Source organism: Schistocerca americana, chromosome 5 (genome assembly GCF_021461395.2).
Source record: "Schistocerca americana isolate TAMUIC-IGC-003095 chromosome 5, iqSchAmer2.1, whole genome shotgun sequence".
NCBI lineage: Eukaryota > Metazoa > Arthropoda > Insecta > Orthoptera > Acrididae > Schistocerca > Schistocerca americana.
The window spans coordinates 642,068,303-642,094,794 of record NC_060123.1 but is presented as its reverse complement, the minus strand read 5'-3'; the positions used below and the strand labels follow the sequence as shown (position 1 = coordinate 642,094,794).

At 43.5% G+C, this 26,492-nt stretch overlaps 1 protein-coding gene across 1 annotated transcript in view; it reads left to right on the top strand.

The window, feature by feature from the left end:
* The window catches only part of LOC124615650 (methyl farnesoate epoxidase-like), a 143,277-nt gene extending 117,293 nt beyond the window's left edge, over positions 1-25,984 (top strand). The window contains exons 7-9 of the mRNA XM_047143663.1: positions 10,807-10,987; positions 11,071-11,188; positions 25,450-25,984. Of these exons, the coding sequence (XP_046999619.1) occupies positions 10,807-10,987; positions 11,071-11,188; positions 25,450-25,773 (623 nt within the window). The 3' untranslated portion in view covers positions 25,774-25,984. The remainder of the gene's footprint in view (positions 1-10,806; positions 10,988-11,070; positions 11,189-25,449) is intronic.
* The last annotated feature ends 508 nt before the right edge of the window (positions 25,985-26,492 follow it).

The window sequence follows — 26,492 nt, the reverse complement described above, 5'->3', positions numbered from 1 at the left end:
GGGGTAGCGTCTTTGATTCATAATCAAAACGTCTTCGGTCCTGGGTTCGATCCTCGCCACTGCCTAATTTTGATAAATAGTCAGCATTGGCGGCCGAAGACTTCCGGCATAAGAAGTCAACGGCCTTGTCAAAGAGGGCGGAGGAGCGGATAGAGGTTCACGGCACTGTCTTGTCCTAGCGGTGGGAAATTGCCCCTAAAGGCGGAAGAATCGGCAATGATCAACGACATGAGGATGCAGAAGGCAATGGAAACCACTGCATTAAAGACACGTAACGTGTATCCATAGGACATGTGGCCTGTAATTGAAGAAGTGTCATGATGATCTCTCCATTGGCAAAAGATTCCGGAATAGTCCCCCATTCGGATCTCCGGGAGGGGACTGCCAAGGGGGAGGTTACCATGAGAAAAAGATTGAATAATCAACGAAAGGATAACGTTCTACGAGTCGGGGCGTGGAATGTCAGAAGCTTGAACGTGGCAGGGAAACTAGAAAATCTGCAAAGGGAAATGCAAAGGCTCAATCTAGACATAGTAGGGGTCAGTGAAATGAAGTGGAAGGAACAAGGATTTCTGGTCAGATGAGTATCGGGTAATATCAACAGCAGCAGAAAATGGTAAAACAGGTGTAGGATTCGTTATGAATAGGAAGGTAGGGCAGAGGGTGTGTTACTGTGAACAGTTCAGTGACCGGGTTGTTCTAATCAGAATCGACAGCAGACCAACACCGACAACGATAGTTCAGGTACACATGCCGACGTCGCAAGCTGAAGATGAACAGATAGAGAAAGTGTATGAGGATATTGAAAGGGTAATGCAGTATGTAAAGGGGGACGAAAATCTAATAGTCATGGGTGACTGGAATGCAGTTGTAGGGGAAGGAGTAGAAGAAAAGGTTACAGGAGAATATGGGCTTGGGACAAAGAATGAAAGAGGAGAAAGACTAACTGAGTTCTGTAACAAGTTTCAGCTAGTAATAGCGAATACCCTGTTCAAGAATCACAAGAGGAGGAGGTATACTTGGAAAAGGCCGGGAGATACGGGAAGATTTCAATTAGATTACATCATGGTCAGACAGAGATTCCGAAATCAGATACTGGATTGTAAGGCGTACCCAGGAGCAGATATAGACTCAGATCACAATATAGTAGTGATGAAGAGTAGGCTGAAGTTCAAGACATTAGCCAGGAAGAATCAATACGCAAAGAAGTGGGATACGGAAGCATTAAGGAATGACGAGATACGTTTGAAGTTCTCTAACGCTATAGATACAGCAATAAGGAATAGCGCAGTAGGCAGTACAGTTGAAAAGGGCCATCACAGAAGCTGGGAAGGAAAACATAGGTACAAAGAAGGTAGCTGCGAAGAAACCATGGGTAACAGAAGAAATACTTCAGTTGATTGATGAAAGGAGGAAGTACAAACATGTTCCGGGAAAATCAGGAATGCAGAAATACAAGTCGCTGAGGAATGAAATAAATAGGAAGTGCAGGGAAGCTAAGACGAAATGGCTGCAGGAAAAATGTGAAGACATCGAAAAAGATATGATTGTCGGAAGGACACACTCAGCATACAGGAAAGTCAAAACAACCTTTGGTGACATTAAAAGCAACGGTGGTAACATTAAGAGTGCAACGGGAATTCCACTGTTAAATGCAGAGGAGAGAGCAAATGGTTCAAATGGCTCTGAGCACTATGGGACTTAACTTCTGTGGTCATCAGTCCCCTAGAACTTAGAACTACTTAAACCTAACTAACCTAAGGACATCACACACATCCATGCCCGAGGCAGGATTCGAACCTGGGACCGTAGCGGTCACGCGGTTCCAAACTGAAGCGCTTAGAACCGCACGGCCACACCAGCCGGCCAGAGGAGAGAGCAGATAGGTGGAAAGAATACATTGAAAGCCTCTATGAGGGTGAAGATTTGTTTGATGTGATAGAAGAAGAAACAGGAGTCGATTTAGAAGAGATAGGGGATCCAGTATTAGAATCGGAATTTAAAAGAGCTTTGGAGGACTTACGGTCAAGTAAGGCAGAAGGGATGGATAACATTCCATCAGAATTTCTAAAATCATTGGGGGAAGTGGCAACAAAACGACTATTCACGTTGGTGTGTAGAATATATGAGTTTGGCGATATACCATCCGACTTTCGGAAAAGCATCATCCACACAATTCCGAAGACGGCAAGAGCTGACAAGTGTGAGAATTATCGCACAATCAGCTTAACAGCTCATGCATCGAAGCTGCTTACAAGAATAATATACAGAAGAATGGAAAAGAAAATTGAGAATGCGCTAGGTTACAATCAGTTTGGCTTTAGGAAAAGTAAAGGGACGAGAGAGGCAATTCTGACGTTACGGCTAATAATGGTAGCAAGGCTAAAGAAAAACCAAGACACTTTCATAGGATTTGTGGACCTGGAAAAAGCGTTCGACAATATAAAATGGTGCAAGCTGTTCGAGATTCTGAAAAAAGTAGGTGTAAGCTATAGGGAGAGACGGGTCATATACAAAATGTACAACAACCAAGAGGGAATAATAAGAGTGGACGATCAAGAACGAAGTGCTCGTATTAAGAAGGGTGTAAGACAAGGCTGTAGCCTTTCGCCCCTACTCTTCAATCTGTACATCGAGGAAGCAATGATGGAAATAAAAGGAAGGTTCAGGAGTGGAATTAAAATACAAGGTGAAACGATATCAATGATACGATTCGCTGATGACATTGCTATCCTGAGTGAAAGTGAAGAAGAATTAAATGATCTGCTGAACGGAATGAACAGTCTAATGTGTACACAGTATGGTTTGAGAGTAAATCGGAGAAAAACGAAGGTAATGAGAAGTAGTAGAAATGAGAACAGCGAGAAACTTAACATCAGGATTGATGGTCACGAAGTCAATGAAGTTAAGGAATTCTGCTACCTAGGCAGTAAAATAACCAATGACGGACGGAGCAAGGAGGACATCAAAAGCAGACTCGCTATGCCAAAAAAGGCATTTCTGGCCAAGAGAAGTCTATTAATATCAAATACCGGCCTTAATTTGAGGAAGAAATTTCTGAGGATGTACGTCTGGAATACAGCAGTGTATGGTAGTGAAACATGGACTGTTGGAAAACCGGAACAGAAGAGAATCGAAGCATTTGAGATGTGGTGCTATAGACGAATGTTGAAAATTAGGTGGACTGATAAGGTAAGGAATGAGGAGGTTCTACGCAGAATCGGAGAGGAAAGGAATATGTGGAAAACACTGATAAGGGGAAGGGACAGGATGATAGGACATCTGCTAAGACATGAGGGAATGACTTCCATGGTACTAGCGGGAGCTGTAGAGGACAAAAAGTGTAGAGGAAGACAGAGATTGGAATACGTCAAGCAAATAATTGAGGACGTAAGTTGCAAGTGCTACTCTGAGATGAAGAAGTTAGCACAGGAAAGGAATTCGTGGCGGGCCGCATCAAACCAGTCAGTAGACTGATGACCTAGAAAAAAAAAAGATCTTCGTACGGTCCCAACTCCGCGGTCGAGGCGCGTGTACCACTTGTAATGGTACTTGAATTACGTAACCATTATGGTACCTCACCTGTACCTCTCGATACCAGTAATATGCTACTGTATTTTTGTTAACTACTTAACATATTTCTGAGACAACATTCAGATTTGATTCACTTTTGATACATCGACATGTTTATATTGCAATGATATTATTCTTATGTGTATTCTTTCTTTTGTCACTATGATCTTTGACGCAACTCTGATTTTTGGGCACGTAAGCGATAGTTAGTTAGTTGTTGAGTTGTTAGAGAGTCGGACGTTGAGAAAGTCAAGTCGTGGACGTCATGTTGGAAAGATGAATATTGTCGTCAGCTTATAAAATGTGAACTTTAACAGTGACTGTGAGGAAGATGTTTTCAAGTATGTTTTGTATTGTGGAGTGATGTTTGTGTGTCACGTGATATTGCAATAAAAGCAATTAAAAGGAAGTGTAACTTAATTTCGGAGTGCTGATTATTTTTCTACATCACCATTGTCCAGCAAAAGTGTTATCTCCAGGAATGGTCTGTGAAGCGCATCTACAAAACTTTTGAATATAGCAGAATAAAACCTAGGCCTCTTTGCATCCGAGCTTGCAATCATAATCACCTAGATTTTCAACGATTGAGCCATGATAATACGAGACCAGCGTGGGAAACACAAAAAGATGAGTGCCTAGTTTTTTCATTATTACATGAAATGACTATTAACTGTGATCTAATGACCCTTCAACATAATATGACTGATGTTGCCCGAAAATGCAGTATTTAGCAGCGTGAGCAACACCACAATCGTTATTAAAATTTTGACCTTTGTTGTGGTAGGGTTGTTAGACACGTAAGAGGTATTTCATTAATTTCGATTGGCTACTGTTGGAACAGTGTAACGCGAGAATTTTCACTGCGCAATTGACCACAGTAATTCATTTTAGTAAAATCGCTGACTATATTTGTGGCTGTAACTTGCCAGAATCCACATTCATGTAACGTAGTGCCAACCAATAATAAATGTTATATTTCTTCTACACACGCCAAAAAAAGTTTTACATCGCCCCGGTTCCCAGAGCTCCAGAAAATAGACGTTGACTGTGGATATTGTATCACAAACACAGCCCCTTTGACTGTTCATAGATGTCAGTAAACCCGCCCAAAGATGTAAACACCCATGCATGAGCAGCGCCTATTAGACGGAGGGGTCCGACAGCCGATCACTTCCAGTCATTATACCAGGAAGGAGGTACACGGTTCGTGTTGTCTGTAGTTAAACCATGCCTAGACGGTCAATACCGCGGTTCGGTCGCGTCCGCATTGTTACTTTGTGCCAGGAAGGGCTCTCAACAAGGGAAGTGTCCAGGCGTCTAGTTTCCCATGTCAGCAGCATATTGGCGAGGAAATCGTCTTCATGGACGACAATTCGCGCCCCCATAGTGCACATCTTGTGAATGACTTCAATCAGGATAACGACATCGCTCTACTAGAGGAGCCTGCATGTTCTCCAGACATGAGTCCTATTGAACACGCCTGGGATAGATTGAAAAGGGCTGGTTATGGAAGACGTGACCCACCAACCACTCTTGTTGAAAACGGTTGAAATGGCTCTATGCACTATGGGTCGTCAGTCCCCTAGAACTTAGAACTACTTAAACCTAACCAACCTAAGGACATCACACACATCCATGCCCTGACACCGTAGCAGCAGCGCGGTTACGGACTGAAGCGCCTAGAACCGCTCGGTCACAGAGGCCGGCCCACTCTCAGGGATCTACGCTGAATGGCCGTTGAGCAGTGGGACAATATGGACCAACAGTGCCTTGATGAACTAGCGGATAGTATGCCACGACGAATACAGGCATGCATCAATGCAAGAGGACGTGCTACAATCTGGACCACCACCTCTGAAGGTCTCGTTGTGTGGTGGTACAATATGCAATGTGTGGTTTTCATGGGCAATGAAAAGGGCGGAAACGATGTTTATGTTGAACTCTATTCCAGTTTTCTGTACAGGTTCCGTAACTCTCGGAGCCGAGGTGATGCAAAACATCTTTTGATGTGTGTATTTCGCATGGCTGCAAAATAGTATTACATGCCTAGACAGGCCGCGACAGAAATAAGTAATTCTCTCGTTGTTCGGGGACAACAGCAACTTTGCGAGTGTGTGGACACACGGCGACATGTGGATTTTTGTGTTGTTCTGGGAGGCGTGCTCCGATCGCCGAAGTGGTGAGGCCAACATTTCGCGTAAAGGGAAAATCCGGGTTCGAGTCCCAGTCCAGCATAAATATTCATATGTCGGAAATAAACTGTTCAGCTGACTTTTATTGAATTCGCAATTTCTAATTCAGTTCTTCTATGATAAGTGCGTATATTTCTGATAGCCTTTGCATACCCATTTTTGTTAGATTAGATTAGATACAATTTTTGCACCACAAATCCTTAGTGAGTATATCCTCCAGGATATATAATATTTCATTAAGCCAAATTACATTTTTAAAAAATGGTAACGTTCCTTCCACAGGTTCTTCGTGAAATGCTCGTCATGGATGCAGGAAAAAACTTTTATTTACATTGATAATAACTCACTTGTCACAAAACATTTAAATGTATACAGGAGTGTGTATATGATAATTCTGAGGTTGTTGTAGCCAATCATCATTAAAAAACAAAATCAGTGTACAAAACTTGTTTACATCGATTACAGTACTACACTGATGATGTGCACAAATCCGTTTTTACATAACACTAACATTATCTGATGTTATTAATAATATATACATCGTAACTGGGTAAGATGGAGTTCGCCACCAATAAATCGTGAAGGCTGTTTTTAAACTGAATTTAATTAGCAGCTAAACTTTTTATGGCTACTAGCAAGTTACTGAAAACGTGTATTCCTGAATACTGGGCACCTTTCTAGACCAATTAAGCGGCTTCAGATCTTTGTAAAATTTATGTTTACACCTCCCGCTCACATAAGTGTGACCATCTATCAAAGGCCTGAATAACCACGTTTTGCAGTGTGGACCACCGCGAGACGTGTAGGAAGAGAGTCAGTGAAGTTCTGGAAGGTACGACAAGGATGTGCCAATTCTAGTGCCGTGGCAACTGCACTAGGTTTCTCGGCTGAGGACCAATGGCGCGAACAGTCCGATCAACATGGTTCCACATATCGTCGACTGGGTTTAAATCCGGCGAGCCCGGTGGCCGGAGGAGTACAGTAAAACCTGAGCTATGTGACACGTTGCGTTGACCTGTCGGGGAAGCATACTTGTGTGTTGATCCATTGTGTCTTCCAGAATGACCAGATCGCCTAGGGGATGCCACGAAACCACATTCCCTCCCATAACGCGCTCTCCCCCGGCCTAGATCCTTCCAATGATTGTTGCAGGGTGTTTGGTTTCTGTACAATAGAGCGTAAAACGCGATTCATCTCAAAAGGTCACCTGTCGCCTCTCAGTGGACGTCAAGTTACGGTACTGATATGCAAATTCCAGGCTTCGTCATGGGTCCAGCAATCAGCATGGGGTGCATGAACCAGGCACCTTCTGTGGAGGCCCATACACACCACCGTTCGCTGTACTTTCGTTGAGAAGACAGTGTTGGTAGCCCCTTGGTCCATCTGGACGGTCAGTTGCTCAACAGCTGCTCATCATTCTGCCTGCGCACATCCCCGCAGCCGTCGTTCCCCCCTCATCTATAGCCCATGGTGCACTACAGTTGCCTTGTCACTCGTTGTGGCTAGTGCCATTTTGCTATGCACGATACACTTTATCCACGGCGGCACGCGAACTGCTTACAAACTTAGCTGCTTAGGAAACGCTTCCACCCTCGCCCCGAAAGCCAATGATCATCCGCTTTTGGACGTCACGACTACACTGTTGTCTGCGTCCCACCGACATGCTTGATATACCCTACGCTGCTAATGCTCCCACCTGCCGTCTGCGAATGCTTATTGCACTTTGACGTCGAACATAGGTGGTGGTCATATTAATGTGACTCGACCGTGTGTTTCTCGTACTGGTTCCATGAACTGCACTGTTGATTTGAAAAGGTGATTTATTATTTATGACTGGGACCCTGCTAAACCCGCAGGACAGGACAGGTAGTTTAAGTTGTGGAAAGGGGCCAAAATAAGCGGCTTTCAGTTACACTAGAACATCCAACCTTTTATTTGATCAAACATTACAAGAGCCAAGAATTTTTTTAAACACAGCTTTAGTTTTGGAACTTAATTAGCGGCTGAATGCGCCGTACAATCTCATGCCTTAAGGGCAAGACGACTTCAATTTAAAAACGGCTGAAAGCCAATAACTTAAAGCTCAACCAAAATCAGAGATTTAAAAGGCAAAGTCTTATCTCAAAACAGTTCCTTAATCAGGCTGAAGGCCCAAAGAATCTAACACTTTAAGAACAAACAACTTAAATTCAAAATCGGCCGAAGGACCAACACTTAAGACTCAATAACATTAATTTTAAAAATGCCAAATGCTTTATGTAAAACAGTTGTTAAATTAGGCTGAAGGCCTAAACCATTTGACTCCTTAAGTGCAAAACAATCTTAATCTAAAAATCGACTAGAAGCCATACAATTACAAAACAACAAGAACAAACAAGAAAAGGCAGTACACCAATGCTGCCACACGCGGAAAGACAGTATAACAGCATAATCGCGATAACCGCTGGAGACCGAACACAGAATAGCAACCAAGGTTTAGTCCAACGCCTACCATGAGCCAGCCACGGTTCAATGACGAATTTCATTAACAAATAAATAAATTGGAAAGCAGTAGTTAATATTTCTGATATCCTCCTTGCTTCGGCCATCGTGTGTAATTTTGTTCCCTAGATAGGATATCACACCTTCTACTAGGCAATGAATAATAACGAGTCAATGCGTTGTAATCTGGTAATGCAGTGAGCAGGTATATGATGATGAATTGTGATATGGTCAGTGTTCGAAATTGCAGAGTTTATTACATTAAGCTTTGACGGTAAGAAATTTTTTGTATTTTATTTGATTACTACTTTCAGTCAGTTAATAAAATGGTAGTGCCGCCTTCGTCGTCATGTGGTTAACTTAGCACCGCGAAGAGCTCTGTTTCAATTTCCAATTACCACTAGTGGTACAAAGCTCTGGAACGGGACCAGCTCAGTTTCATGATGTTACTTATAATCCGTCTTGATTGCAAAATTTTTATTCATGTGACCGGTTACGGTTCATCTAGAACCATTTTCAGATCTGATATTTCGGTTACAGGAGTTCTGGACGGGTTACTCCTGTAACCGAAATATCAGATCTGAAGATGGTTCTAGACGAACCGAAACCGGTCACATGAATAAAAATTTTGCACTCAAGACGGTTTATAAGTAACATTGTAAAATTCACTGATTGGTGACATTATGTCTGTATTTGCTCAGTTTCATGAGGCCAAGTGCAAAGCTATTTGATAAAATGGGCAGCCAGATTAACGCGAAAGCAGACGAAGTGCCGTCAAATTGAAAGGACTGTGCCAGGGTAGGTGCCACAAGATAATGGCTCATTCATCCAAATAAGAGAGCTGATGCGTTATGGTGCTCGCTTGTTGAAGAGGGTGGCGTGCACAGTAACTGCGGTCTCTCTGCAGAAACTTCAACATATTGATGAAATTCCTGCCAGGACAGTAAATGGGCAAACGCTCATAAAACTACGAATAATATCAAATGATGCACAGCGATCTGGTGTTCCCGAAGAATATGACACTAACTAACGCCATATCGAGTGGCTGGACAGATGCACATCAAGCAACAGAAGTGACTGAGGTACGTATTCTACTTCTGTTTCAAACATGAGATTCTGTTTTCAACAAAACTACACAAATGTAAACTTATCACATGTAGTACTCTGATACTTATGGAAAATGGAAATGAGCGTTTGGTGTCATTGGCCGGGACGTCCCTTACGGAGGAGGAGGAGGAGATTAGTGTTTAACGTCCCGTCGACAACGAGATCATTAGAGACGGAGCGCAAGCTCGGATGAGGGAAGTATGGGGAAGGAAGTGGGCCGTGCCCTTTCAAAGGAACCATCCCGGCATTTGCCTGAAGCGATTTGGGGAAATCACGGAAAACCTAAATCAGGATGGCCGGAGACGGGATTGAACCGTCGTCCTCCCGAATGCGAGTCCAGTGTGCTAACCACTGCAGGTCCCTTACGGGGCAGGTCCTGCCGCCTTGGTGCAGGTCTTATTACATTCCACGCAACATCGGGCAACCTGCGCGCCGGATGGAGATGAAATGAGCGGAGAAAATCCCCAACCCAGCCGGGAATGGAACCCAGGCCCGTAGGACGGCAATCTGTCACGCTGACCTCTCAGCTATCGGGGCGCACTCTGATACTTATTAATGCCGGCGTTGATGATCGTGTTTGCACCCTACGTATATGCGTTTCTGAGCCTAGTTTGTTGTGATTCACTACAGAAATGAATGACGTAAACAATGAGATAAATGAATATCCCATCTACACAACACTGCATCTCTTCTCTTGCGATGTGTGTCATTCATTATCGGGTTTTCTTCAGCACATTATCCCTAATTTTGTTGGGGCTATTGTCGGATGCATGTCAAGACCGACATTATGTTATGGTTTTTTCGAAACGACAATCGTCAGTAAAAAATTTTCTGTGTACATTAGTTTGAAATTGAAATTCGAACTGTCGAGCATCACAGCCTCAGTCCGCATAAGAGAATGAAGACCTACTGCCAGCGTTTGCCACGTTGACCTCATCTTCTTAGAGATCTTTGAACCATCTGTAGGCGTTTCACCGTATTTCATCGAAATTATTTAAGTATGGCCAATCAACAATGACCAACTGCTGCTGCACACACTCCGAGCTAGCGGTATTCTGTATTCAAGAAGTCTATGGACATTTGTCCATATTCAACATTAAGAAACTCTACAGCTATACTGATGGCAGCTCCGGTCGCTCCATGTTGTCGTAGACTACTGGCCACGAGGTGGGCTGGGTCTCAACGTGTAATCGATTATTGGACTATATTCAAACATTTTCAATTTTCTACTTCAATTTTGAGAACAATGGTGGAGAGTGTCTGTGTGAATTCGTAGAAGCCAAAGGATCAAAATATGGTTATCATCATTTTTCTCCTGGTGATGAGAAAAGTGGTTATAGTTCTCAAAAATAGCAATTTTTATTTTGACTCTAGGTGCTAATGTGTCAATATATTTTTGTTCAGTAATGGCTGAGTCAGTTTATTTGTATCTCGGGACTGTTTTGCCTTTCAGAAGATGGACTTGCGGCTATAATCTTCGACCTCTTTGCTGCTGGATCTGATACAGTTTCCAACACTCTGGCCTTCGCCATAATGTATATGATCCTGTATCCGGAGGTCCAAGAGAAAGTGCAGAAGGAGCTGGATGCTGTGGTCGGCCATTCTAGAAGAATTTCACTCGAAGACAGGCCACGGTTAGTCAAAGAAGAAAATTAAGGAACTAATCACGTTTAATAACGTTTACTTTACTCCTTTTGGACCAAACTTTTGTTTTCAGGCTGCCGTACTTCGAGGCTGTGATAGCTGAGATTTCCCGCATAAACACCACTGCACCCATGTGCCCCCCACACGTAGCGCTTAAGGACACCACTCTACACGGCTACAACATACCTAAGGTACGTATTGTTGTGTCCTTGTCGCTACTGTAGTACCTTGTACCATGGAAAGCAAGGGAGAGGACATTATTTTGTGGCCGGTATCCTCTTTCTACAATACAACTGCATACATGTATTAACATGCTTCTTTACTTACTTGAAGACAGACCTTATTTACTTAAACAGATAGCTGCTACTTAACTTTAACAGTGTCCATGTGTTGTGGTACAAGTTCTTACATATTAGTCCACGTTAGCCTCACTGTTGGTGAAGTACTCTGGTCGATATACACTCTCGTAACCGGTGATGGAAATGAGCGTTTGGCGTCATTGGCTGGGAGGCCCCTTGCGGGGCAGGTCCGGTCGCTGTGGTGCAGGTCTTATTATAGTCGACGCCAATTTGGACGACCTGCGGGCCGGATAGGGATGAAATGATGATGAAGACAACACAACAACCAGTCCCTGAGCGGAGAAAATTCCCCGACAGAGCCAGGAATCGAACCCGGGCCCGTAGGATGGCAATGCTTCACGCTGACCACTCAGCTATCGGGGCGGACACTCTCGTAGCCGGTGATGTAAACTGACTAACGCGAAATAGAATAGCTACCGATCTAGTGACTGAGTTAGTGACAGAGACTGAGACTGACCCCTCCTGTCAGCTGCGGCGATCTACGAGGGCAGTTCAATAAGTAATGCAACACGTTTTTTTTTTCTCGGTCAATTTTGGTTGAAAAAACTGGAAATTTCTTGTGGAATATTTTCAAACATTCCCGCTTCGTCTCGTATAGTTTCATTGACTTCCGACAGGTGGCAGCGCTGTACGGAGCTGTTAAAATGGCGTCTATAACGGATGTGCGTTGCAAACAACGGGCAGTGATCGAGTTTCTTTTGGCGGAAAACCAGGGCATCTCAGATATTCATAGGCGCTTGCAGAATGTCTACGGTGATCTAGCAGTGGACAAAAGCACGGTGAGTCGTTGGGCAAAGCGTGTGTCATCATCGCCGCAAGGTCAAGCAAGACTGTCTGATCTCCTGCGTGCGGGCCGACCGTGCACAGCTGTGACTCCTGCAATGGCGGAGCGTGCGAACACACTCGTTCGAGATGATCGACGGATCACCATCAAACAACTCAGTGCTCAACTTGACATCTCTGTTGGTAGTGCTGTCACAATTGTTCACCAGTTGGGATATTCAAAGGTTTGTTCCCGCTGGGTCCCTCCTTGTCTAACCGAACACCATAAAGAGCAAAGGAGAACCATCTGTGCGGAATTGCTTGCTCGTCATGTGGCTGAGGGTGACAATTTCTTGTCAAAGATTGTTACAGGCGATGAAACATGGGTTCATCACTTCGAACCTGAAACAAAACGGCAATCAATGAAGTGGCGCCACACCCACTCCCCTACCAAGAAAAAGTATAAAGCCATACCCTCAGCCGGTAAAGTCATGGTTACAGTCTTCTGGGACGCTGAAGGATGTCCTTCCCCATGGTCAAACGATCAACTCTGAAGTGTATTGTGCTACTCTTCAGAAATTGAAGAAACGACTTCAGCGTGTTCGTAGGCACAAAAATCTGAACGAACTTCTCCTTCTTCATGACAACGCAAGACCTCACACAAGTCTTCGCACCCGAGAGGAGCTCACAAAACTTCAGTGGACTGTTCTTCCTCATGCACCCTACAGCCCCGATCTCGCACCGTCGGATTTCCATATGTATGGCCCAATGAAGGACGCAATCCGTGGGAGGCACTACGCGGATGATGAAGAAGTTATTGATGCAGTACGACGTTGGCTCCGACATCGACCAGTGGAATGGTACCGTGCAGGCATGCAGGCCCTCATTTCAAGGTGGCGGTAAGGCCGTAGCATTGAATGGAGATTACGTTGAAAAATAGTGTTGTGTAGCTAAAAGATTGGGGAATAACCTGGTGTATTTCAATGCTGAATAAAACAACCCCTGTTTCAGAAAAAAAATGTGTTGCATTACTTATTGAACTGCCCTCGTATATACACTACTGGCCATTAAACTTGCTACACCAAGAAGAAATGCAGATGATAAACGGGTATTCATTGGACAAATATATTATACTCGAACTGACATGTGATTAAATTTTCACGCAATTTGGGTGCATAGATCCTGAGAAATCAGTACCCAGAACAACCACCTCTGGCCCTAATAACGGCCTTGATACGCCTAGGCATTGAGTCAAACAGAGCTTGGATGGCGTGTACAGGTACAGCTGCACATGTAGCTTCAACTCGATACCACAGTTCATCAAGAGTAGTGATTGGCGTATTGTGACGAGCCAGTTGCTCGGCCACCATTAACCAGACGTTTTCAATTGGTGAGAGATCTGGAGAATGTGCTGGACAGGGCAGCAGTCGAACTTTTTCTGTACCCAGAAAGGTCCTTACAGGACCTGGAACATGCGATCGTGCATTATTCTGCTGAAATGTAGGGTTTCGCAGGGATCGAATGAAGGGTAGAGCCACGGGTCGTAACACATCTGAAATGTAACATCCACTGTTCAAAGTGACATCAATGCGAACAAGAGGTGACCGAGACGTGTAACCACTGGCACCCCATACCATCACGCCAGGTGATAAGCTAGTATGGCGATGACGAACACACGCTTCCAATGTGCGTTCACCGCGATGTCGCCAAACACGGATGCGCCCATCATGATGCTGTAAACAGAGCCTGGATTCATCCCAAAGTGTGACGTTTTCCATTCGTGCACCCAGGTTCGTCGTTGAGTACACCATCGCAGGCGCTCCTGTCTGTGATGCAGTGTCAAGGATAACAGCAGCCATGGTCTTCGAGCTGACAGTCCATGCTGCTGCAGACGTCGTCGAACTGTCCGTGAAGATGTTTATTGTCTTGCAAGCGTCCCCATCTGTTGACTCAGGGATCGAGACGTGGCTGCACGATCCGTTACAGCCATGCGGATAGGATGCCTGTCATCTCGACTGCTAGTGATACGAGGCCGTTGGGATCCAGCACGGCGTTCGGTATTACCCTCCTGAACCCACCGATTCCATATTCTGCTAACAGTCATTGGACCTCGACCAACGCGAGCAGCATTGTCGCGATACGATAAACCGCAATCGCGATAGGCTACAATCCGACCTTTATCAACGTCGGGAACGTGATGGTGCGCATTTCTCCTCCTTACACGAGGCATCACAACAAAGTTTCACCAGGCAACGCCGGTCAAGTGCTGTTTGTGTATGAGAAATCGGTTGGAAACTTTTCTCATGTCAGCACGTTGTAGATGTCGCCACCGGCGCCAACCTTGTGTGAATGCTCTGAAAAGGTAATTATTAGCATATCAGAGCATCTTCTTTCTGTCGGTTCAATTTCGCGTCTGTAGCACGTCATCTTGATGGTGTAGCAGTTTTAATGGCCAGTAGTGTACTTGTGGTCGAGACGTCGTTGGCGGTTCATTGCTTGCGAGTCTGTCTTTGGCCTCTCTCCTGGCAGGTGCGCTTGATCCAGTGTCTACTATTGATCTTCTTGCTGCATTTTTGCCGACCGGTGTGCTGGCGACAGCTTACACCAGCACACATACCACATTTACGCAGTTGATGTTAAAAAAGGTGCAGCCACGCTCAGTAGGCAATCTTTTGATTTGATAGGGCTTTTCAATGAATGTTATGTTTCTCAGCCATCATTCTGGTCCACAAAAAACATCAAAGATTTCTAAAATAAAGACACAGTATTTCATAGACCAAAGGTTACTTTTATCTGATATGAAACCATCGAAATCTTAGGACTCGTATTTTGCTACACAGTTGTAGGAATATCTGTGGAGTGAGCATTCAGATGCGCAGAACAGAATTTTTGTAGCCAACATACGCTTCCTTCAAAGTCAAGTGGTTATGGCAAGGTGTGAGAATTGCTCTTAAGTGGACTGTAGCTTTTGAATGTCGTCACCATTACATCGTTAGTACAAAAAGATGCCGTTCAAAAGTATAATGGATCATGTACACACGACTCATACGGATCTTAACGGTTTGCATTTGATATCTGGAATGAATTTGGCTTAAATATTTAAAGGATAAAAGCAAAGGCGCTTCGCTTGTTTGTAATAAGTACTAGAACCTAGATACTGCTTTTTCTATTATAGCAAAACAATGACAGTCAGTGCTATTATGTTATGTCTCGAATTCAACTTTATCGTACTGCCGCCCCTCTGTTTAAATAAATTATGTTACCGCTGCATTAATAAATGACTTTACAGTACGCAAAAAACAAAAAATGTGTAGCTATGACTTGCAGCAAATTAGCGATTTGTCACACTATGAAATATTTTTACGAACAAAATTCTTCCGTTTTTCCTTTCTCATACGGCGCAACGTTCGTTCGACGATACGAAACTCAACTATTAAGCGCACATTATCATTTTCCACGTCATAATTAGGCCTAATGGTAATACAGTTTACTATTGTACTGCTTTAAAATGCGCATAATGGTTTAGATATCTGTATAATCAGAAGGTAATAACTCTATTTGCCATACATAATTATTAACTGCTGATGAATGTGTGCACTCAATGAATTGACTGGCAGCCCACATTTCCGAATTTGTATAGCACTTTTTCTGTCAATATGTGGCCATGCGGCCACATAACGTAGCCTTACCTCTATATTTCACTGTTTCTTCATTTTTTAACATATCAAGCGCCTCTTACTCGGATGATAACCATAAGTATTCACTAGCTGTAGTTCCCTATGAGAAATAATAATTGTCCTACCTTTGACATGTTTCGATTTGCATAGGTAGCAACATTTAATCACATTTGCTGTAAATAATAAAGGAATACGAAAAAATGGTACAAATTCGTGTATTATTAAAATTACGCTCATAGCGCAAAATGTAAGCAACGGCACTATAAGAAACACACGTAACAATCCCAGTTCGACGTTGACGACGTGGGCAGTGGATTATGATCACTGCATAGATGTTGCCGACTATGTATACGGGTGAAAGGTACGTTACAATGCGTGTTTGTTGCTAGATGGGTATCATATGACCGTATTTTGTCAATAAACCTATACTCGAAAACGTTGAGTTTGTGTGCTAGCGTCTCTGTAACGTGAAGGAGGAGATACGCAGTTTGGACCACACCAGCTGGGCAAGGAGTAAAGGAGACAATGTACATTACTGTCATAGAAAGCCAATTTAATTCGCATATACATAGTGCTTAACATGACCGCAAACTGCGAAACATTTTGTGTATCACCTGACGATGCCTTTCCGAACCCTGGTAAAGATTACCATCACATTACGCATGACTCCAGCTGACACTTGTATTCGTGCCACAAGATCTTGTGATGACTCCACGTGTGTCTCGTACACCAGGGTTTTCACGTACCCCCAGAAATGAAAATTCAATGGCATCAAGTCCGGTGAGCGCGGCGGCCAATGGCTCGGCAAGGAAATATACCAAATGCATCGAAGTTGATGGAGGTCATATTGAGCATCTTCTGTAAGAGAATCAAACTGGTCTTTAGTGACAGTAACGTACATTGCCTCCTCTACTCTTGCCTAGCTTGTGTGGTCCAAACTTCCAGCTTCCTCCTCCACATTTCAGAGACGCTAGCACCCGAACGAAGCGTTTTCGAACGTAATTTTATTAGCAAAATATGCAACATGATACCCATCTAGCAACTACCACGCTTTGTAAAAGACCTTTTGATGTAACTTCTATAATGATTTTTGCACTATGTGACTCAAAGGCAAACAACATAAAAAATTAATGCGTCTAATAATGTAATCACGTACTCCAGTATTTATATTTGGAATAAATAGTAAAACGGAAGTGACATAGGTTGGAAAACAAAATAATGTCTAAGAATTTTATACGAGAGCTAAAAGCAAGAAGAAGGACCTACTACAAACCAAGATCGAATTTATATATTAAAATTTGATATTCTTTCTCTATCTAAAGCTAATTTTCACTGCACCACTTTCACCAAAATCTCTCTCTCTCTCTCTCTCTCTCTCTCTCTCTCTCTTTCTCTCTCTCTCTCTCTCTCTCTCTCACACACACACACACACACACATACACACATCGTCACCGCCTGTCTTTAAATGAACTGAAGTTACGAAAAACAACTTTCTGTAAATTGCGACTTGAAATAATTAGCAATGACGGCAACGTAAAAGGAAATTGGGACCTGTTTTCGTGAAATATAGTTTCTTTGATTCTGTTGTTAATTCTTTTACGGAGATTATTAAACAATTCCAGAAGCAACTTTAAAATAGCTACTGCTCACCATTGTATCCTGCAAGACAGTCCTTTTGGTAATCTATAAATCGACCGTGAAATTTAATGCTGTTACCTTTCGGAAAAGAATATGTAGTTTATAACTGGACTCCCTAATGTGAAAGTGATTGCAGGTTCTATCGAAATTTAAAGACAAAATATAGCAGCGCCTGAATTGGTGCTTGAAAATTACGCGGACTAAAAGAAAAGCTTCCGTATTTAACTATTCCACAATTACGAGTACTAATCTCGTAAGTAAAGAATTGGTTTTTGAAATGAAATGAAAAATGAATTTAAGAATATATTTTCAAAGTAACTGACACACACTTCTATGTTTGGTCATCACAGCGGGTAATCGATTGTTATAACAGAAAAACAAAAAATGTTGTCTGTGAACATAATTTTTTTTATTCGTGTCAGAAGCATTTACGATGTATAAAATAATATACAATATTTACATGTGGTGTGTATATATATTTACAAGACAATTATTTACATTTTTGGCGCCCAGAAGTTAGCGACCTCTGTTGCATTTGGTGATGCATATAGCAGGTCTTCTGTTGTGCATGTTGCTGGACATTGAGTTCCTCCACACTCACAGAGTGGCGGCTCCTCTAGGAAACCCCAGTTAGTCAGATTGCTCTTACATGGTGTGAACATAATACTTTTATATGAAGGGCTTATTTAAATAGTGGCACAAGTCCACTTTTGTTCATTCTGAGATACAGAGTCTCAAAGTTAAATGAGCGCTGAAAAACCTGCAGTTGAGATACCAGAAATACGTATTAAAACATATGACTTCTTGGTAGAGATAAATCTTTCTTTCTGTTTGTTTCGACCATTAATGTCAGAAGCATTATAGACAGAAAAGTGGAGGTAATGGACTTGTACCACTATTGAAATAAGCCCTTCATATGATTCCTATACATTTAATTATTACCGGAATCTGATTATATATTTATTCTCCGGATAGGAGCTAAAGCTGAACATCCAGCTAAATTAACATCAGATCAAAGCCGGCGCCATTCAGAATCCAGGGAGCTAACAAAGCGAGCGAGCAAAATAAGCAAAAAATGATATCAGAAGAACGGGAACAAATCCTTGAACTAAAGAAACAAGCAGCTAAAATAGGTCTTCACACCTCCTTTGAAAAAATAAGATACTGACAAACATCAAGCACTCATGTAAATACCGCAAAGTTAAAAAAAAAAAAAAAAGGATCAATGGCTCTGTTCACTATGGGACTTAACATCTGAGGTCATCAGTCCCCTAGAACTTAGAACTACTTAAACCTAAGTAACCTAAGGACATCACACGCTTCCATGTCCGAGGCAAGATTCGACCCTGCGACCGTAGTGGTCGCGCGGTTCCAGACTGAAGCGCCTAGAAACGCTCGGCCTCACTGGCCGGCCTCAAAGTTCAAGAACAAAAGATTGAAATAGTAAAAGAATTCAAATATCTCGCGGAATGGATTAGTTGGAGTGCTGGGGAAAGCAAAGCATTGGAATCCAGAAAAAATAAACTTGAATTGGGTTCCAACTAACAAAAAATACATACAACAAAAATCCCTTTCATGGGGGTCCAAAATTACACATTACAAGACAGTGATTAAGCCAGAAGCACTGTATGCAGCAGAAACACTAAACACGAATTTCAAAGACCAGATGGAGAAACTTGAGCTAAAGGAAAGAAAAATTTTAAGCAAAATCATAGGACCAAAATATCGAGACACTAAGATGTTATACATCAAAAATGAAACTCTCTACAAGAAAACTGAAAAACTTCCAGATGCTATGCGAAAAAGGAGGATAATTTTTTATGGTCATCTTCTCAGAATGAATTCCAACAGATTAACCAAACAAATCTTTGACTTTTTCCGTAACCGCAAAACGAAACACAGCTGATTTAAAGAAACTGAGAAAGACCTAGTAGAATTAAAGATTTCCGATAATTCACTTATCGATCGAACAGCTAAATTAATTACTAAAGATGAAAACATAAGGTTCCGAGACAAATCTACACAAAATCCAAACCCTTCATCTCGGAAGAAGAGGGGAAAAGAAGGTCAGAAAGAATGAGGAAATACTGGGCCTTAAGAAAAGAAACACGCACAAAGAAATGATTGATCCAGCATATCCCAAAGAGGGTGAAACGAAAGAAGAAGAAGAAAGTGATATCGGGGACCCTTGTACAATGGTTTATTTAAGCACTTATGTCGGTGATCTTTGCCCATTTAGAGATTAAATTTACGGTTACAGTTCTGGTATCTAGATTCAGTTTATATGTCCCCAAAGGTTTATACTTTTCGTTAGCGCACTTTACTGCGTCTGTTTCCATATATTTACGTTAGTAAAATTTGCAAAGTTCGGCTGTGACGCGATAACACAATCTGCGGACTGGCTCGTAAGAGACGTGAAGCGTTTTTCTGTAGTATTTCTGAATATATTTTCCATTTTGTGATTGTAATCATGCTTCAGATCAATGAAACAAAGGCTGCATAGCTATTGTTTTACGGAAGGCCATATGTGATCAGTGAATATCGTTTGTGCTCTTACAAAAAATATGTTTTGTAGCACTGCTACATGATAGTGGTGTTAAAGCAATATTGCGCATGCTGCAGTTATGGAAGCATTGCTAATGATTCTAGATAATACTACAGTACTAGTAATAACAGAAATAAAAAAACTAATTTTCATATGGACGATGCTTCCCAGACGAGGATTCAGATTGGAGTTTAGAGGTGCAAAAATCACTAACAGTTAGTTACCAAACATCAGACGCTGGGAACTGGAAATCTCCAGATAGTCAGGAACAAAGTAAAGCAATATAACTTAATTGTCACTAGTTTTATAATTTATACCCTGTTAATAGCGGTTAACATCAATGTTTGTGTTGAACGGATTTCTAATTTTTCTGGTATGTAATTCGTTGATAACGTTATCAGAAATCATAAACTTTCGTAAATGTCTATTACGAAATACACTACTGGCCATTAAAATTGCTACACCACGATGATGACGTGCTACAGACGCGAAATTTAACCGACAGGAAGAAGATGCTCTGATATGCTAATGATTACCTTTTCAGAGCATTCACACAAGGTTGACGCCGGTGGCGACACCTACAACGTGCTGACATGAGGAAAGTTTCCAACCGATTTCTCATACACAAACAGCAGTTGACGGGCGTTGCCTGGTGAAGTGATGTTGTGATGCCTTGTGGAAGGAGGAGAAATGCGTACCATCACGTTTCCGACTTTGATAAAGGTCGGATTGTAGCCTATCGCGATTGCGGTTTATCGTATCGCAACATTGCTGCTCGCGTTGGTTGAGATCCAATGACTGTTAGCAGAATATGGAATCGGTTGTTTCAGGAGGGTAATACCGAACGCCGTGCTGGATCCCAACGGCCTCATATCACTAGCAGTCGAGAAGACAGACATCTTATCCGCATGGCTGTAACGGATCGTGCAGCCACGTCTCGATCCCTGAGTCAACAAATGGGGACGTTTGAAAGATAACAACCATCTGCACAACAGTTCGACGACGTTTGCAGCAGCATGGACTATCAGCTCGGAGACCATAGCTGCGGATACCCTTGACGCTGCATCACAGACAGCAGCGCCTGCGATGGTGTACTCAACGACGAACCTAGGTGCACGAATGGCAAAACGTCATATTTTGGATGAGTCCAGGTTCTGTTTACAACATCATGATGGTCGCATCCGTGTTTGGCGACATCGCAGTGAACGGACATCGGAAGCGTGTATTCGTCATCGCCATACTGACGTATCACCCGGCGTGATGGTATGGGGTGCCATTGCTTACACGTCTCGGTCATCTCTTGTTCGCATTGACGGCACTTTGAACAGTGGACATTACATTTCAGATGTGTTACGACCCGTGGCTCTACCCTTCATTCGACCCCTGCGAAACCCTACATTTCAGCAGGATAATGCACGACCGCATGTTGCAGGTCCTGTACGTGCCTTTCTGGATACAGAAAATGTTCGACTGCTGCCCTGTCCAGCACATTCTCCAGATCTCTCACGAATTGAAAACGTTTGGTCAATGGTGGGCGAGCAACTGGCTCGTCACAATACCCCAGTCACCACTCTTGATGAACTGTGGTATTCTGTTGAAGCTGCGTGGGCAGCTGTACCTGTACGTGCCATCCAAGCTCTGTTTGACTCAATGCCCAGGCGTATCAAGGCCGTTATTACGGCCAGAGGTGGTTGTTCTGGGTACTGATTTCTCAGGATCTATGCACCCAAATTGCGTGAAAATGTCATCATATGTAAGTTCGAGTATAATACATTTGTCCAATGAATACCTGTTTATCACCTGCATTTCGTCTTGGCGTAGCAGTTTTAATGGCCAGTAGTGTAATACAATCAGACGACACTAGAGCGGTGACGAGCGAAAGCTCGAAAATTTGATAGAAACATAATTGCAAACTCTTATTTATTGATTAGTTGTTGTTGTTACATGTGGCGTATACCCTAGAAGATATTTTAGTCCTCGCTTAACAGTTATTTTTGTTATTAATATCCACAATGCCATACAAGCGCTAAGGCAGGTCGAGGATATACAGTATTACCAAAAACAGTCACTAGATCCCAGGCGGATCAACGGATCGAACAGAACCTGAGATTTCCCGAACCATGACGTAAACTGCTCGAACTGTTCGAATCGTACTCAAAAAAGTCAGAACCAGAAGCTTAGAACCTGATATTTATAATTTCCACAGATGAAGACGTATTCATTCGTCACATTCCGTTGATATCCAGTGATTCAAATATGCCCATCGCTTTAAAGCGACTGCAGTTTCCCATGAGGCTTACATTCGCTTTGAGTATCAACAAGGCACAGGGTCCATCACTTTGAGTGGCAGGTATTAAATATCCTGGCAATGCCAGTCACTGTCTAGTATGCCAGTAAAGTAGTGTAATTCGCATAATAATCAAGTTGTATAGATTGACAGTAGTCACAATTTATAGTTACTATAGTATACACTAGGAACTTGGATATGCTGGTTCTGCTTGCTAAGGGATGACGTGATGGAATTGATAGAACACGATGTGTGGACGAATAAATGGAAACACTGTTTTCCCTTGATGAAATCATCTCAGTTTATCAGCCGTGCTGTGGCATCGTATCGTTGCAACGTTTTGACGAGATTCCTACTCGTCATTTTCAGGTGGAGTGTCAGGTTGACGTCCAATTCGTTCTTTTATACCCGAGAGCCAAATGGGTGGACCAGCCGTGTGATCCTGAAACAGATGTCTCGGCCAGTGGTGGAGCTCCTCAGTGGGGTGAATTAGGGTCCGGACGTCGAATCCCAGGGCTGCTTGTGTGTTCCTTCCACTGCCTCCACAGCTTTCACCTCAGACCGTTCCCTCAATACTTTTGCTAATGCTACATCCCATGCGGAGCTTAGCTTGGAGTCGCTGTCCCAGTTGACAAGATCATCGCGTACTCTTATTCTAGCTGCCTCTTTGATGGCGGAATCGCAGAACCTGTTGGTTCGGAATAGCGCCTTTCTCTGTTGAAAAACAGACATGCGTCCTTCGTTGATGCAGTGTCACATTGTGGGCACATCCCACCATCCGCCGTAAGATGCCTCTCGAAGCGACTAGCCCACCCATTGGGCCCTCGCTGTAGCGGTTACAGAGGAACGAAATGGACATGAAACTGATGTCTTGCCTGAAGATTACGAGTAGGAAACACGTCGAAACGCTGAGACAACACGACGCCACGACGGGACTGACAACCCTAGAAGATTTCATGAGTGAAATTCGTGGAGAAAGTCTGTATTTCCAAACAAATCTAGTGTACTAAAAATGTTTCCTCTTAAAGCTTTTTTGTAAGAAATTATAAGACATCCCTTATATTTAGATGCACTGAATAGCAAAAAAAAAAAAAAAAAAAAAAAAAAAAAAAAAAAAAAAAAAAAAAAAAAAAAAATCTGGTACACCTGCATAATATAGTGTAGGGGCCCCGCGAGCACGCAGAAGCACAGCAATACGACATGGCATGGACTCGAAGAATGTCCGAAGTTGTTCTGGAGCGAACTGGCACCATGAATCGTGCAAGGCTGTTCATAAAGCCTCAAAGAGTGCTAGGAGCTGGAGTTCTCTTCTGAATAGCAAACTGATGTGCTCAATAATGTTCATGTCTGGGGAGTTTGGTGGGCAGCGGAAGTGTTTAAACGGAGAAGAGTGTTCCTGGAGCCACTCTGTAGCAATTCTGGACGTGTGCGGTGTCGCGTTGTCCTGCTGAAACTGCCCAGGTCCGTCGAAATGCACAATGGACTTGAATGGATGGAGGTGATCAGACAGGATACTTATGTACGTGTCACCTGCCACAGTCGTATTTAGACGTATCAGGTGTCCCTTATCACTCCATCTGCACACGTCCCACACCATTACACAACCTCCACCAGTTTGAACAGTCCCATGCTGACGTGCAGGGTCCATGGATTCATGAGGCTGTCTCCATATCCAAACACGTCCATCCGCTCGATACAATGTGAAACGAAACTCGTCTTACGAGGCCACATGTTTCCAGTCATGAACAGATCAATGTCGGTGTTGACGGGTCCAGGCGAGGCGTAAACCTTCGTGTTGTGCAGTGATCAAGGGTACACGAGTGGGCCTTCGGCTACGAAAGCCCATATCGATGACGTTTCGTTGAATGGTTCGCACGGCAACAGTTGTTTACGGCCCTGCAATCAAACCTGCAGCAAATTGGGGTAGCGCTGCACTTCTGTCACGTTGAACGATTCTCTTCAGCCGTAGTTGGTCCTGTTCCAGCATGATCTTTTTCCGGCAGCAGTGATGTCGCAGATTCATGATATTCACGGTACACTCGTGAAATGGTCGTACTGGAAAATCCCCACTTCATCACTACTACGGAGATGCTTGTCCCATCGCTCGTGGACTAACTATAACACCAAGTTCATAGTCACTTAAGTCTTGATAACCTGCCATTGTGGCAGCAGTAACCGATCTAACAACTGCGCAAGACACTTGTCTTATACGGGATGTTACAAAAAGGTACGTCCAAACTTTCAGGAAACATTCCTCACACACAAATAAAGAAAATATGTTATTTGGACATGTGTCCGGAAACGCTTAATTTCCATGTTAAAGCTCATTTTAGTTTCGTCAGTATGTACTGTACTTCCTCGATTCACAGCCATGATTTCATACGGGATACTCTACCTGTGCTGCTAGAACATGTGCCTTTACAAGTACGACACAACATGTGGTTCATGCACGATGGAGCTCCAACAGATTCGGTGACCGATGGATTGGTAGAGGCGGACCAATTCCATGGCCTCCACGCTCTCCTGACCTCAACCCTCTTGACTTTCATTTATGGGGGCATTTGAAAGCTCTTGTCTATGCAACCCCGGTACCAAATGTAGAGACTCTTCGTGCTCGTATTGTGGACGGCTGTGATACAATACGCCATTGTCCAGGGCTGCATCAGCGCATCAGGGATTCCATGCGACGGAGGGTGGATGCATGTATCCTCGCTAACGGAGGACATTTTGAACATTTCCTGTAACAAAGTGTTTGAAGTCACGCTGGTACGTTCTGTTGCTGTGTGTTTCCATTCTATGATTAATGAGATTTGAAGAGAAGGAATAAAATGAGCTCTAATACGGAAAGTAAGCGTTTCCGGACACATGTCCACATAACATATTTTCTGTCTTTGTGTGTGAGGAATGTTTCCTGAAAGTTTGGCCGTACCTTTTTGTAACACCCTGTATAGTAGTTGCAGACCGCAGCGCCGTATTCCGACTGTTTACATATCTTTGTATATGAATACGTATGCCTATACCAGTTTCTTTGGCGCTTCAGATTACATGCCGTACTAGTCTTCAAATATATTGTGAACTTAATGTTGTGTGCCTGCGTAGTCCAACTTGCACAGCTTCAACACACACTAATCTTTGGCGGAGTTTAACACTTCGTACGAGCGCTCACTGGCTGGTCTGTGTGTAGGGTACGTGGTTCTTCATCAGCCTGTGGTGCGCGATGCACGACAAGGAGCACTGGGGGGACCCGCACGTGTTCCGACCGGAGCGCTTCCTCGACAGGGAGACGGCCGCCTTCACGCGGGACCCGTACGTCATCAACTTCGGCACGGGCGCGCGCTCCTGCCTCGGGATGCCTCTGGCCAAGAACAACCTGTTCCTCTTCCTGGGTGCCATCTTGCAGGACCTGGCCGTGTCGCTGCCGGCCGGCGAGCCCAGGCTGTCGACGGACCCGCTGCCGGGGCTCACGGCCGCTCCCAGGCCGTTCAGGGCGCACTTCGCCACCAGATGAGCATCACAACACCTGAGTCGACGCTTCTGAGTTCCATCCATATATGTCTGTCGTCGAAACATAATTTGTATTTCTGTTGAATTTGGAAATACGAGTCTTTTATGGCGACTTTGTTTTTATAGCTACAAAGTGTGTAATGTTACAACTGACAAAATACATTACAATTATATTATACATAAACTTGTTGCCTCAATAAAGACTGCTACTATCAGAGGTTTGTTTGTACTGAAGTTGTATACCGGGTGATTTTGTTAAAAATGGTTCAAATGGCTCTGAGCACTATGGGACTTAACAGTGGAGGTCATCAGTCCCCTAGAACTTAGTACTACTTAAACCTGACTAACCTAAGGACATCACACACATCCATGCCGGAGGCAGGATTCGAACCTGCGACCGTAGCCGTCGCGCGGTTCCAGACTGAAGCCCCTAGAACCGCTCTGCCACTCCGGCCAGCGATTTTGTTCAAAAATGGTTCAAATGGCTCTGAGCACTATGGGACTCAACTGCTGTGGTCATAAGTCCCCTAGAACTTAGAACTACTTAAACCTAACTAACCTAAAGACAGCACACAACACCCAGCCATCACGAGGCAGAGAAAATCCCTGACCCCGCCGGGAATCGAACCCGGGAACCCGGGCGTGGGAAGCGAGAACGCTACCGCACGACCACGAGATGCGGGCAGCGATTTTGTTAAGTGGGGACAAACAGAGGATAAAGAG